Genomic DNA, 13,864 nt, shown 5'->3' with positions numbered 1-13,864 from the left:
TTTATCAGAAATGTAAGAATGGCTTAATATTGGGGGATATTGAAAAATGTATATTATAAACATTTTATATACACACAATGTCAAAAATCATCAGATGTTGAAAAGGCATTTGATAAAGTTAAATGTTAAGTCCTGATTTTTTTTTCCTGCCAGCTCATTTTGAAATATTTTAAATAAAAGAAAATGAAATTATATGAAGGAATATCCTTTACCTTTACCTAGAATCACCGATTTAACATTTTGCTACATTTTCTGCCTCCTCTTCCCATCTCCTTACCTTATTAACATCTCTTTCTCCCCGCCCCCCATATATATAAACACATTTTTTTTTTGGTAGAACCATTTGAAAGTAAATTGCATGTATCAGGACAGTTAACCACTAAATACTTCAGTTCTCCCCACAATTAAATTGTAAAGGTAAATGCAATTCCTAACACACTTTACCTGATTCTTGTTCAACTTGACAAAGTCTGTCATTCTAAAGTTCATCAGGGGCCAGGCGCGGTGGCTCACGCCTGTAATCCTAGCACTCTGGGAGGCCGAGGCGGGTGGATCCTTTGAGCTCAGGAGTTCGAGACCAGCCTGAGCAAGAGCAAGACCCTGTCTCTACTAAAAATAGAAGGAAATTAGCTGGACAACTAAAAATACATAGAAAAAATTAGCCAGGCATGGTGGTGCATGCCTGTAGTCCCAGCTACTCGGGAGGCTGAGGCAGGAGGATCACTTGAGCCCAGGAGTTTGAGGTTGCTGTGAGCTAGGTTGACACCACGGCACTCTAGCCTGGGCAACAGAGTGAGACTGTGTCTCAAAATAAATAAATAAAGTTCATCAGGAAATACAAACCCATGCTTCTCTGGTCAGTCACATTTTTAAAGAGTAATGACAAGGAATGTGCACTGCCACATACTAAAATGTATTTTTAGGTAATTAAAATAGAGTACTATCTTAAACTATGAACAAAAAGTATAGCTCAGGAACAGACTCTAGTATGTATGAGTCTATAAAAAGTATTTCAAATTAATGGAGAAAAAAGATTCATCTAACAAATGTCTATTGAGCATTTAGTATGTGTTGGGCACTCTTCTTAGGTCTTTGGAGATACACTGGAATGGCAGTAGCAGGCAAAAAATAAATGAGTAAAATTTATAGTGTTGAAGAAAAAGTAGATAAATAGAATATTTTTGATAAGATAGCCAAGGGAAGGGCTCTTTGAAATCGTGATTCTTGATCAAAAGAAAGTGAGAGCAGTTGCCTTGTGAATTTCTGGCATAGAGCACTGAAGGCTGGGGGAACACACTGCAAAGGCCCTCAGATTACATCTAGTTGTTTGAGAATTGCAAGGGGACCAATGGGGCTGGGGCCACAACATTGCAGGAAAAGGCAGTTGGTCATAGTGCACTCAGAAATGGAAGTGTAGGGGGTGAGATGCAGATCTAGTACGGTTTTCTTTCAGTTAACTGTACTGAGACTATTGTGGGGGGAGTATTCAATCTATAACTCACATTATACATCAGTGTCAGTTTCTGATAACTACAACTGAATAACTGATCTCAAAGTATGGATGGCCTTCACATTCTACCTAATACAATCAAGCTGACTGTTCATATTGAAAAGTACATGGCAAAAATAGCATAGATAAGGAAATATTTGTGATAGAGGAAGATTTAATGCCCTCAATACATAAAGAATTCATAAAAATCTGTTTAGAACAAGCCCACCTTTTCATAGAAAAATGAGCAAAGGGCATGATCAGGAAAGATACAAAAGAAGGAAACACAATTGGCTGATAAGCCTATAAAAATGGTTCACTTCTTTAAAAGTGAAGAAGTGAACAAAGAAATACCATTTTATGCTTATTAAATTGCTAAATTAAGAAGGAGAGAGGATGGTACTCATTCTTGCTGAGGCTATACAGGAATGGGCAAATTTCTTTTGAAAATGTAAAATAGAACAACTTTCTTGAAGACCAGTGTAACAGTATTTATCAAAAGTCCTTTTAAAATGTGTATGCTGTTTGGGCCGGACGTGGTGGCTCACGCCTGTAATCCTAGCCCTCTGGGAGGCCAAGGCGGGTGGATCGCTCAAGGTCAGGAGTTCGAGACCCCGTCTCTACTAAAAATAGAAATAAAAATTATCTGGACAACTAAAAATATAAAAACTAGCCGGGCATGGTGGCACATGCCTGTAGTCCCAGCTACTCAGGAGGCTGAGGCAGTAGGATCGCTTAAGCCCAGGAGTTTGAGGTTGCTGTGAGCTAGGCTGACGTCACGGCACTCACTCTAGCCCGGGCAACAAAGCAAGACTCTGTCTCAAGAAAAAAAAAAAAAAATGTGTATGCTGTTTGAACCAGCAGTTTCACGTCTAGAAAAAAAACCTACCATGGAGAGAAAGAAATAGGTCATTGGGTCAACATTAATGTATAATTGCAAAAAAAAATGGAATAAACTCAAATGTACAGCAAAAGATTTATTGCTAATTCTGGTTCATTTCTATAACAGCATAATATACAGCTATTAAAAATTACATGGTGGCACATGCCTATAGTCCCAGCTACCCAGGAGGCTGAGGTGAGAGGATCATTTGAGCCCAGGAGTTTAAGACCAGCCTGGACAACATAGCAAGACCCTGTCTCTGAAAAAAAAGAAATTAAAGAAATAAATCTTTTTAAAAAGTGTTCCTCTGTGCTCCAAATGAAAATCTGCCTCTGAAACTCTTTTTTAATTATCATGTAGGACTATATTATGTGGAAATATGTTTATGGAATTTCTAAATAGACAAAACTTTTAAATGATACAAACAATACGTTTAGCATGATTTCAGTTTAAAAAAAACAAATGTAGATAAAATGACTAGACAAGTTTACACTAAACTTATTATGGCAGTTAACTTTGGATGGTAGAATTTAAATAATTTTGCTTTTTTCTTGGTGCTTTTCTGTATCTTCCAAATCTACAGTAAAAACAAGTTACTTTTATGATAAAAATAAACTCTAAGGAAAAAATTATAATACATCAAACAAAGACAGTTTTACCATTTTCTACAATTATCACATTTGAAATGTATTCTTTGGAAGTGTCCTTTATTTTTATTTCTGTTGAGGACTAGAAACTATGAACTATGGGTCCATTTGGTGCAGTCCCTTAACACTAAGAGGTAAAGGTCAACTGTATTTCATTACAGTGAGCACACTGCCACTTTACTTCAGAAAGCAAATCCAAACACAAATAGAACTTAAAATATAGCTTAATTTTTCACTGTTGTGACACATTTCAATAAAATGATTAAACTTCATATGTTCTTATAGAACAAACACAAATGGTTACTTGGAGGGGAAAACAAAATTATTTTTAGCCAAAAACTGAGAAAATCCCAACCATTGTCAGTCAAGCCATTTTACTTCCCTCTGTACCTCCATCCCTGGTAGAATGGATGATGGATACTTCTATATATGATTAACGTATTCCAAATGAGTGACTTAATTATTTGCAGAAAGTGTGCAAATTCAACAGAATCGGGAATCAAGAGCAAATCCACCCAGAAATAATATTATAGTGAAGGCAAGCTGCAGGTTGAGTGAGGTAGAATGGAAATTAGTAAAGACACCCAGGATGTCTGTGTTAGTGGTCTGGGAATCTGGCTGGGCTTCAGAAACACCCACAGAGTTTAGTAAAATACACATTTCTGTGCCCCGCTCCCAGATAATCTGATTTAGAGGGGACTGAATAAAGTTTAAAACAAAAACAAGAAACAGAATAAAACCAAAGTAGTTTTAGACCATAGAAAACCTGAGAGACTGAGACTTTTACCCAGCCCTTAGAAAGCTGGAAGTGGCATCTGCCATACTACTTCAGCTGGGAGAACAAGACCTAGGTTATTTGTATTCCTACCCTCCAGTCCCATCCTGAGCTGAATGGTAAAAGAGACTCCAACGTTGAGTCTTCCAAGTTTGTAGTATAGTTGTGATAAGCACTGAAATGGCCATTTTCAGGATTGTAGAATCTCAGTCTATCCCTTTTCATCTGTATGAAAGAATACAAAATTCTCTGAACTACATTTTTGTATTCATCTACAATAAGATGGGGAAACATTAGTCGTTGGCCATCTCAGCATTTTCTTGGTTCCATAAAAGTAGCTCCTCAAATTTTGTTTTAAAAAGGGAAATTTAACTGTTAAAATTTACGTGATCATTAAATCTTTTGATGGCCATTATTTTTCTAGAATCAGTCAAGTTTTCAATAATATGCAGCAGAGGTCAAGTTCAAAGACCTTCAGACATCATACCGGTCTTGTACGTGACTAGCACTAGTGCAACACGTTAGGCATAGGCAGGCCTGTGGGAAACTGAAAGTTACATGCCCTGCTTACAAGCATTCAACTAGTAACCCTGTAAGGCTGAGCAAGACAAGTCAGCAGCCTGGACTACACCAGAGCTTCTGCTAGTAAGAGCCCACCAAGTCACAAATTAACAAAGAGACCCCTGCTGGGAATCTAGGAAACTGGAGTAATGTTCACAAATCACATTTCTTACAAGTTTGGTACTGTTTTTTCTTAATATTAAAATTTATTTTAACGGTCTTTTAAAAAATGTTGAAAAACAAGTGGCTAATTATTACATAAGATAAAGGGTTGATAACTAGAATCTATATAGAACTCAGGAAAATCAGCAAGAAAAAATCAAACAACCCCATTAAAAAGTGAGCAAAAGACATGAACAGAAGCTTTTCAAAAGAAGGCAGACTAATGGCCAACAAACAGATGAAAAAATGCTCAACATCTCTGATCATCAGGGAAATGCAGATCAAAACCACAATGAGATATCACTTAACTCCAGAGAGAATGGCTTTTATCAAAAAATCCCAAAACAACAAATGTTGGTGTAGATGCGTAGAGATAAGAACACTGATAGGCTGCTGGTGGGACTGCAAATTATAATGCACAACCTCTATGAACAGTAATTTGGAGATACCTCAAAGAACTAAAAGTAGAACTACCATTTGATCCAGCAATCCCAATACTGGGTATTTACCCAAAGGAAAAGAAAGACACCTGCACTCGAATGTTCATAGCAGCACAATTGACAATTGCAAAGATGCGGAAATAACCCAAATGTCCATCAATACATGAGTGGATTAATAAAATGTGGAGTACTACTTAGCCATAAAAAATGATGAACTAATAACCCCTTTTATTGTCCTGGATGAAGCTGGAACCCATTCTTGGAAGTATCACAAGAATGGAAAAACAAGCACCATAAGTACTCAACCATTAAATTGGTACTAATTGATCAACACTTATGTGCACACATGGAAGTAACATTCATAGGGTGTCAGGCAGGTAGGAGGGAAGAGAAGGGGATGGGTAAATTCACACCTAATGGGTGCGGTGCACGATGTCTGGGGATTGGGCAAGATTGTAGCTCTGACTCAGACAGTGCAAAGACAATATATGTAACCAAAGCATTTATACCCCCGTAATATTCTGAAATGAAATGAAATGAAAAAAAAATTATGCTGGTATTATCACTAGTACCAGGAAATATTGTAAATTATAACCCCAAACTCTTGGAATCTTTTGTATGTAAACTGTATTTTTATATAAATAGTCTTATCTGTCTGTCTTTATTTTATAGTCGTACCCTATGGTATTGCAGTATCGACCAAGAATTGATTTCGGTTAGACCAAGGGGCACAAATCTCTGAGATGAATCCTGCACTGTTTACTCGTCGACAGATTGCACAGTTAATGGTGTGTGGACTAGAGGGACACAACCAGATTTTCAGCATGCAAATAAGGCCATTGTCTATCTCTAAATTGTCAATTACATTTATGTTGTTTCTATTAAGAGCAAACCAAGTGCCATTCTGCTACTGAACCGTCTGCATAGGGTATTTGTGCTGTCTCACAGTGTGCAAGTCCTGGCTGAACTCAGTTAGGTGTGCAGCCATTGATTCAGCCTTCTGAATATTTTGCTTGCCTGTTCCAAGATTGTCCTAATGTTTAATTACACTAGTTAAAATGGCTCAATCTTTGTGGTGTTGCAGTTTTCACATACTTAGTATTTTATTAATTCTTGTTTAAATAGAGTACTGTACAAGAAAATATTAATTATCTTGAAATTGTTTTATATGGAAATATATTTAGAAAAGTGGTTTTTGAGCCACTTTCCTGTTCTTGGTAAGCTTTTTGTGTAAAAAATAGTTAATTCTTGAGTGTGCAAGTCCGTTTGCAAAGAATTTCAATTATTTAACATTAGAGCACATCATAAGTGTAGACATTCTAAGCATCTGTCAGTGTAGTCTACTAATTGCACAAGGAAGGCATGTTAGCCCTCCAGATTGAAAATGTATGTGACTTTTTGGAGAACTGAAGTTAGATTCACAACCATTCGAAATGTTGGCAGCTGATCACATTTACTCCTAATAAAATTAATGTGTAAGTAAGGTTAATCTTCTTTCATAATGCCTTATGACAAGTGGGTGCTGCTTCATGAAACTTCATTGTATAGCCCATTTTATGTATGTATCATTACATTGTTGCTCTCATTTAATGAGTGCATTGTTTCTCTTTTTAAGTTGGCCTTAGGTATATGTTATTGTGGCATGCAGAAGGTTATGATTTTAAATATTAGGATTTTTAGAGCATATAACATTAGCTATTTTATGGATTTCAAAAGTCTCAAAACAGTTATAGATTAAAACTGTTAGTTATCTTTTACATTTCCAAACCATATGCATAAAATAGAATAAATGCAGTGTAGAAGATAAACATGTTAACCAAAATTAATGGTTTAAGGGTATTTTATTTTAGATCCTGTAGTAATCAGGAGGAAATGGGATTAACATTTTATACATGAGTTCATTAAGGTCAGAGCTATGATAATGTCTTGTGTTTTTCAGTTTTAAGTCTTCCATTCATTTTGGGGTTAGTCTGCAAGTCAAAGAAAGTCTTGTTACCTTAAATTATATTAAAAACTTCATTTAAAATCTTTTAAAATTTACAGTTTTCAAAAAATTTCTTTAGAAATTATTTTATTAATTGCTTTGAAACAAATTAATCTCTGAAACTTAGGAAAAATATTTGTTTTAGAAATCTAACATGAGCACAATCTGTGTGTTACGCACTTAGTTTTTATACTGTATATGTGGTAAATGTGCTACATTTTCCAGCAAAATGTATCACAGATTAATGCCTTCTGAATTTCAAAATGCTTCTCAGAAATAAAACATTGTACAACTCTAAGAAACATACAAAATACAGCTAAATCTTAATATATTTCACAGTATGAAGCTGAAACTTCATAACTATCTTTTCCTTACATCTTTTTTTCAAGTCAAAAAGTCTATTAAAATTTTCAATTGTCCTGACTTTTGTCAAAAAGGTTATGGCAATACTTTCTTAACTTCATTTTGTTAGATTGTGTTTGTTCTTAGGAGGACTCACAAGCAAAATCTAAAAGGCAGATTTTTGTTAACTCTTTATAAATGGTTGGAAAAGACCATTACACTCAACCAAAAACTGGATTTGGATCTGGCTACAGAAATTATTTTGCTATGCTGTGAAACCCAGTTCCCAGACATCCTTGAGAACTTTTAAAAATTATAAACTTGTCACCTATAGGTCAGTGATTAATATAGTGTTTTGTATATGGAAGTTAATTTTAATTAATCAATTTAGAGTGCATTTTTAAAAACCACAAATGAGACTTGGATGTTTTGGCTCCACAGCTGAAACTTATGGCCATAAATGAATTTTATCTACAAAATCTCTTTAGATTTGGCTCATTGCCTGATCATATGAAATTTCACTATTTTCCAAGGAAATATATAGGGAATAATTATGGAACTGAGACTAGTTTTATATAAAATTGTTTATTTACTGTTAATGTATTAACATTTTTATTGAAATGCAATGGAATATGTGCCAAAACATGTGAAAACCTTCTGTAAAGAAAGGCATCAATTATCATTTGGGGAAAGGCACACATTTTTTGATGATCCTGAGTAATAGATATTATCACTACTAGAACCACACACTTCTTCAACCAACTTCTTTTGGTATATTCAACTATGACTTTCTAAGTATGGGACTCCTTTCATGTCTAGTTATACACTATAGCTCCGTTAATTGCCCCCTAAGTCAGGCTGTAGAATTTGCAAGAAACCAGGTACAGTAGCTTTTGTGGTTAGCTTTATAAATTTAGAGTGCTTATAAAACAAACTATATAAATAACCTATAGGGATAATCATCTGAATTCGTAAAAGCAGAGAATAAAAATCTAAATGTTTTTCTTTAACCTGTTTCTTAAGCAATAAACTGAAAGAACTTTATTTCCATAAAAGGTTTTGTTTTCTGTTTTATCTGCCTTAGAAATCATAGACAAAAAAGGGTCCAGGAACCTTGGATATAAAGAATATCTGTGGTTTATAAATATTACTTTAATTGAAGTAATCATATCAGTTAATGGAGAAATCAAAATATACCCTTTTCTCTAGATTAACAAGATACTTCTAAGTATGAAAACTAAACTAAAATGCTCATTGATGAGGTAATATTCAGTCTGGGTTGTGGGTAACTTGGGTGATGTCTTCTAACGACTTTTACAAAAGCATATTTCTTTATTCATTGATATTTCTTTATTCAATCTATCCCATACTAATGTGCCACATTTTATAAATGTAATGACTTTGCTCAACTATATTATATACTCAAATGTAATCTAAATTTAAACTGATTCTTTAAGAAAAAATGTGTTATATAATATTGTGAACTGTTTAGCTTTATTGAAATATTTAAGAGAAAGTGCCTCATTGCTAAAGTGCATTTCTGTTTTAGATCTACTGCATAAAGTTTGAGTTATCTGTACCTGTCTCTTATGAATGGTTTCGTATCTAAATAGGCTCTTGTAAATTAGAGTAACCTTTTTTTTTGAAGGATTTACATAAGAATATAGATATCACCAAAGACATTTTACTGTTAATTAATAACATGTTGGAGAGACAGTTTTAACAGTTGGAGGTTAGAAATGTTTAGATTGCAATTTAATTTTATACAGTTAGGCAATAACCTTGATTAATTTCGAAAACATCACCAAAGAAAGGCTTTAAACTGAATTTTCTTGGTGAGATCAGTCAAATACAGATTTTTCTTGCAATAATCAGAGCACACTTTCTTTCGAATATGTTCATTGTTTTTCAGCACCATCTGACAGATCTTAGGAAATCCTAAAAAGTAAGGAAAAGGTAAACATAACAAATAGCCTTCCTGTGGATGAAAAGTGAGAGAAATTCAGATTTTGAAAGAAAATTGAGATTTTTAAATTTCAATTTGAGAAGCGTTTTATTGCATGGAGGCAGTGTAAACTAAAATTAAACTTATTTAGCTCCTGGGTTCTTTGTAATATGAGAAATTTTATTAAAGACAGACCTTGATAAATGTACTGACGTGCTTACTTGTGTAGAAAAGAGTACATTCTATTGGACTTGTGTAAGTAAGTGTTTTTTCTATATTCAGAAACAAAATTTTGATGAGGGCCTCTGGTCCCCCCCCCAGCCTAAAAAGTAACTGTCTTCTCAGCAATTGGTTTATTGTTATTAGAATTTAGCCATACAACCAAATTTGGTGAAATGGGGTCACAGAACAAGTTTGTACATCAAAATGAAGTTCAGTACCCTCCTTATACCATTTCTTCTTGGGAATGCATGCTGTGGGCCACCTTAAAACTCATATTTAAAGTCTTTCTGACAGGTCACTAGGTAAATCTCCTTGGGTAGGATAAAAATGAGTGCACGCTCCATTTATTACATGCTCTGTCTAGTTTTTCATAAGGAATTTTCCAACAAGCTAAGCTTTATACCAGTAAGATGTTGGTTGTAGGAACTTCAAAAATGAGTTTGCCAAAACTTTAATTTCTGGATTAGAAACACAAAAACTTGAAATATTGTTTTAAGATATATATTCCTATAGTTTGGGGAACAATAAGGAACATGTCTGCTAAATCTGATTTATGAAAAATCGAAAAATATTAAATACACTAGAGACTTAGAAACCCTTTCAAGGCACAAAATAACCAGGTGTTTCTGGACCTACTTGATAAACCTAGGTCAGTAATATTTTGAGGAAAACATCAGATTGAAGGGTTATTAAAATGTACTTAAATATACAAGGTTTCATAGTTTTGTTTTTCTTGCAGTGGTGTTTTTCCAATAATTTCAAAGTGATTCTCTTTCAAGTTTAATAGTTATCACAGATGTGTTTACTTGCTGTCATATTTTCAAATAAGAATTAAAATGCTTGAGCACTTCCTTTTCAGAAAGTAATAAAATTAAAAATTTATTTTAGATGTTCATTCAAATGTGTCTATATCCTCGTTATGCCCCTTTTTCTATGACTCAAAACTGATTTTTCAGAAATGCTTTTTAATTTTAATTACTTTTAATCTGGAATCAGGTGAAACATATATGTCAAATACTGGGTTTAGTTTTCTTCCATCTTATAGAGCTTCATGCAGTAAGAAACCAACACAGTGTAAATGAAGATTAAATGTTTCTGGGTAATGGAGAGATACTAAGCAGGTTTACGTATCCATACAGTCCACTGGCGCAGGAGTTCTACACATTAAACATGTAATGGGATCAGCCCAACATTGTTTGGGGTCAGTTTCCTTTTGCTGTAATTTTTAGAAAGGGGGTGGGGGCCCAAGTGTCCTTATGCAGCTGTGGTCCACGACGAGAGCTTGGGGGGAGTACCAGTGTTCTGCTGCTTTCCTGCATCTGAGCAACACAACAGAGAGCATCCGTTTTCAGTAGAGTAGCCCTCACAGTAAATAAAATCATAGAATATATTTGTAAAGTTATGTTGCTAATTTTCCTTTGAAATATAAAATATTTTAAGCTTTTTGTCAAAAGTGGTAACATCTTAATACAAATAAAAACCTTTTTGTGGTTGTAAGATTTAGCTTATAAATCATTCAAATTGAAGTGAAAGAATTACCAGGTCATTGTTAATGACTTAGACTATTAAGAATATATGTATTTTTGTAAAGGAAAAGCACTTGTAGATATTTAATCAGTACAAGATACGTCTTTTGCAGAAATGCTGCTTAGAGATTCTCTTTAAATATTTTTTATTTTTGTGCTCAAATGTATTTTCTGTTGATCTATGGAATGTTCTGTACAAAGCTGTATGATTGTACTGTTGGGCTAGATACTTTTTTTTAAAATCTGGACTTAGCCAAGTATATTTGACCATGTTAAAAATATAGTTATCTTTGTTATTAAAAATTTGATTGCATAATTTATTGTTGTTTGTCATCTTTATTATTAGTAGTTGTAGATTGCAACCTCCATTAAAAATTTCTCCTTTAAGTACTACTCCTATAGCAAATTGTGTTGGAATTTTTGAGATCATAAACATTTTCTAAAGATTATTCAGCTATTTAGTCTTAGGATGGTAGACTAGCGCTCAAATAATAGTATACACACACACACTCTACAAGAATTGTTTCATTAGATCAATTAAATCCAGTGAATCTTTTGAAAGTAATTCAGAACCAAAAATAGGGCCCAAGCGAATTGAAAGAGAGACTTTCCTTCAGCCAGTTAGATACCTTAGATCTGTTTTAGTAATACCTTCCCTGTACCCTAGCCTCAGGAATTCTAATTAGGCTAAAGGGAGACATTTAAACCTTCCTAAGTTGTGATGGTTTCTATCCCTGCCCCATTGTTAATTTGGTGCCTAAAGCTTTTTCTTATGTTAGTGAAACCACAGAGGTAACTAGAAACCCCAGCACTTCCCAGAGATATGGAAAGTAGCTTTCCTCTGAGCAGAGTGTGGCTTCCTTCTGTATTCCAGCTCTGCTCTCCTCCAGGCTGCTGCAGAATGGGAAAGAACATGAAGGACTGTACACAGGAAGTGCTCAAAAATGTAGTGCACGTTATTTTAATCACACATCATTGGCCAAATGTGGCCTCCCTTACCTGCAAGCAAGGCTGGAAGACCTAGTGAAGCCATGTCCCAACAAAGAAAACAGTTTTGTGACCTGCTAATTAGTCTGCTACGCCTCCATTTGAGAAAAGGTTTCCCCCAGGTCTTTGAAGTGTTTTGTCAACACAGCCCCAGCTCTGATCTTTCCACTAGTTTTGAAGGAGATAGAGGGGTCTTATACTCACCCTAGGCCTGAGAAGCCCAGGAGTCAGCCTCTGCTTGCTGTGTGGCGAGGGAATTTGCAAGTATTTTGCTGCAAGCCACGTAGAACCCTGCTTGACACTCCAACCTTTGCCATGGAATTTGGGGAGCCAGGATACCCACACTAGCAATCAATGGAGAATCATGCCCAGAAAGAATAAATACACAGCAATCACTGTTACTCCTCTGCTTGGGTCCACCACCCAGTAAAGATCAATATACTTGAGACAGCGGAAGTTGCAGTGGAGAAAGTTTAATGTTGCAAGATGCCAAGTGAGGAGATGGGAGTAATTTTTCAAATCTATCTCCTTGAGAATTTGGGGGTTAAGATTTTTAAAGGTGGTTTGGCAAAGAAAGGGCTCAGGAATTGGGTCTGCTGACTGGCTGGGGATGAACTCATAGCATAGGGGAGCAGAATTGTTTTCTTGGTAAACAGAAGTTCCTGAGTAGGGCATCGTGGGACTTGTGCAGGACTTGTTAGATGGATTCCCACGCATGGCCACCCCAAATGCAAAGTCCGGAAAATATCTCAAAGACCAGTCTTAGGTTTTACAATAGCAATGTTATCTGTAGAAGTGGCTGGGGAAGTCACAGATCTTGCCCCTGTCAAGGATACCAGGCACTTAAGCAGTAAGCAGTCACAGCAGTAGGGGAAGTTGGGGAACAAAGGCTGGTTAACTTTTAGCTATTTCTATACCTCTGTATAAATCATATTTTTATCACTATTCCTGCCATATAGCCTTAGGTTATTTTAATATTGCCAGTTTCACCACTACCAGTTGAAACCAGCTAACGCCCTATTTCTCCTTAAAAAGCCCTGCTCCTCCTACAAACCATGCTTCTCAGGAATTCCCTGTTACTCCTTAAAAAGCAACGCTCCTGCTAAGGAACCCCCATGCTCCAAAGAACCTTTGGTCCTCCCAGGAAACCCTGCTCCTCCTACAATGACCTGTTCCTATTTGCAGAGCCCTGCTCATCCTTACAAAACTCCACTCATTGAACAAACCTGCTCCTCCTACAAACTCTGCTCCTCCTAGGAAGCCCTGCAACACCTCTGAAGCCCCCCTATTCCTTATATGGCCCCACTGCTCCTCCTACGAGGTCCTACTGCTGCAAAGTCCTGCTCTTCCTACAAACTTTGCACATCCTCACAGAACCTTATTCCTCCTTCCAAAGCCCTGCTGTTCCTTATGAAGCCCACTCCTACTTATGAAGCCCTCATCCTCCAGACCAAGCCTTGCTCCTCCTTAGGAAGCAGCACTCCTACAGAGCCCCACTTCTCCTTACAAAGCCCTGCCTGCTCCTTTACCAAAACTCCTGCTGCTCCTACAAAGCCTTGCTCCATTTTACAAAACCCTGCTCCTCCTGCAAATCTCTCCTTCTTACAAAGCCCCCTCCTACTTTCGAAGCCCCCTCCTCCAACCAAGCCTTGCTCCTCCTTAGGAAGCAGCACTTCTACAAATCCCTCCTCCTCTTTGCAAAAGCCTTCTCCTCCTACAAAGTCCTGCTCTTCCGACAAACTCTACTCTTCCCTACCAAGCTCGCTTTTCCTACAGATCCCTGCTCATTCTTACAAAGCCCCGGCTGCTTCAACAAATTCTGATTTATCTTTACAAAGCCCAACTTCTCCTTACAAAGCTCTGCACCTCCTGCAAAGCCTATTTCTCCTTACTGTTGGCCT

General features: G+C 36.1%; 1 protein-coding gene across 8 annotated transcripts in view; it reads left to right on the top strand.

Moving 5' to 3' along the window:
• Positions 1-11,294, top strand: part of PCGF5 (polycomb group ring finger 5) — a 112,333-nt gene extending 101,039 nt beyond the window's left edge. For all 8 annotated transcript variants that reach the window (XM_045569287.1, XM_045569282.1, XM_045569286.1 and 5 more), the window contains one exon: positions 5,630-11,294. In XM_045569287.1, the coding sequence (XP_045425243.1) occupies positions 5,630-5,677 (48 nt within the window). In that variant the 3' untranslated portion in view covers positions 5,678-11,294. The remainder of the gene's footprint in view (positions 1-5,629) is intronic.
• The last annotated feature ends 2,570 nt before the right edge of the window (positions 11,295-13,864 follow it).

The sequence above is a fragment of the Lemur catta genome, chromosome 14, assembly GCF_020740605.2.
Source record: "Lemur catta isolate mLemCat1 chromosome 14, mLemCat1.pri, whole genome shotgun sequence".
NCBI classification, from domain to species: Eukaryota; Metazoa; Chordata; class Mammalia; order Primates; family Lemuridae; genus Lemur; species Lemur catta.
Note: the sequence above shows the minus strand (reverse complement) of the source record. Positions and strands in the feature narration are given on the sequence as shown.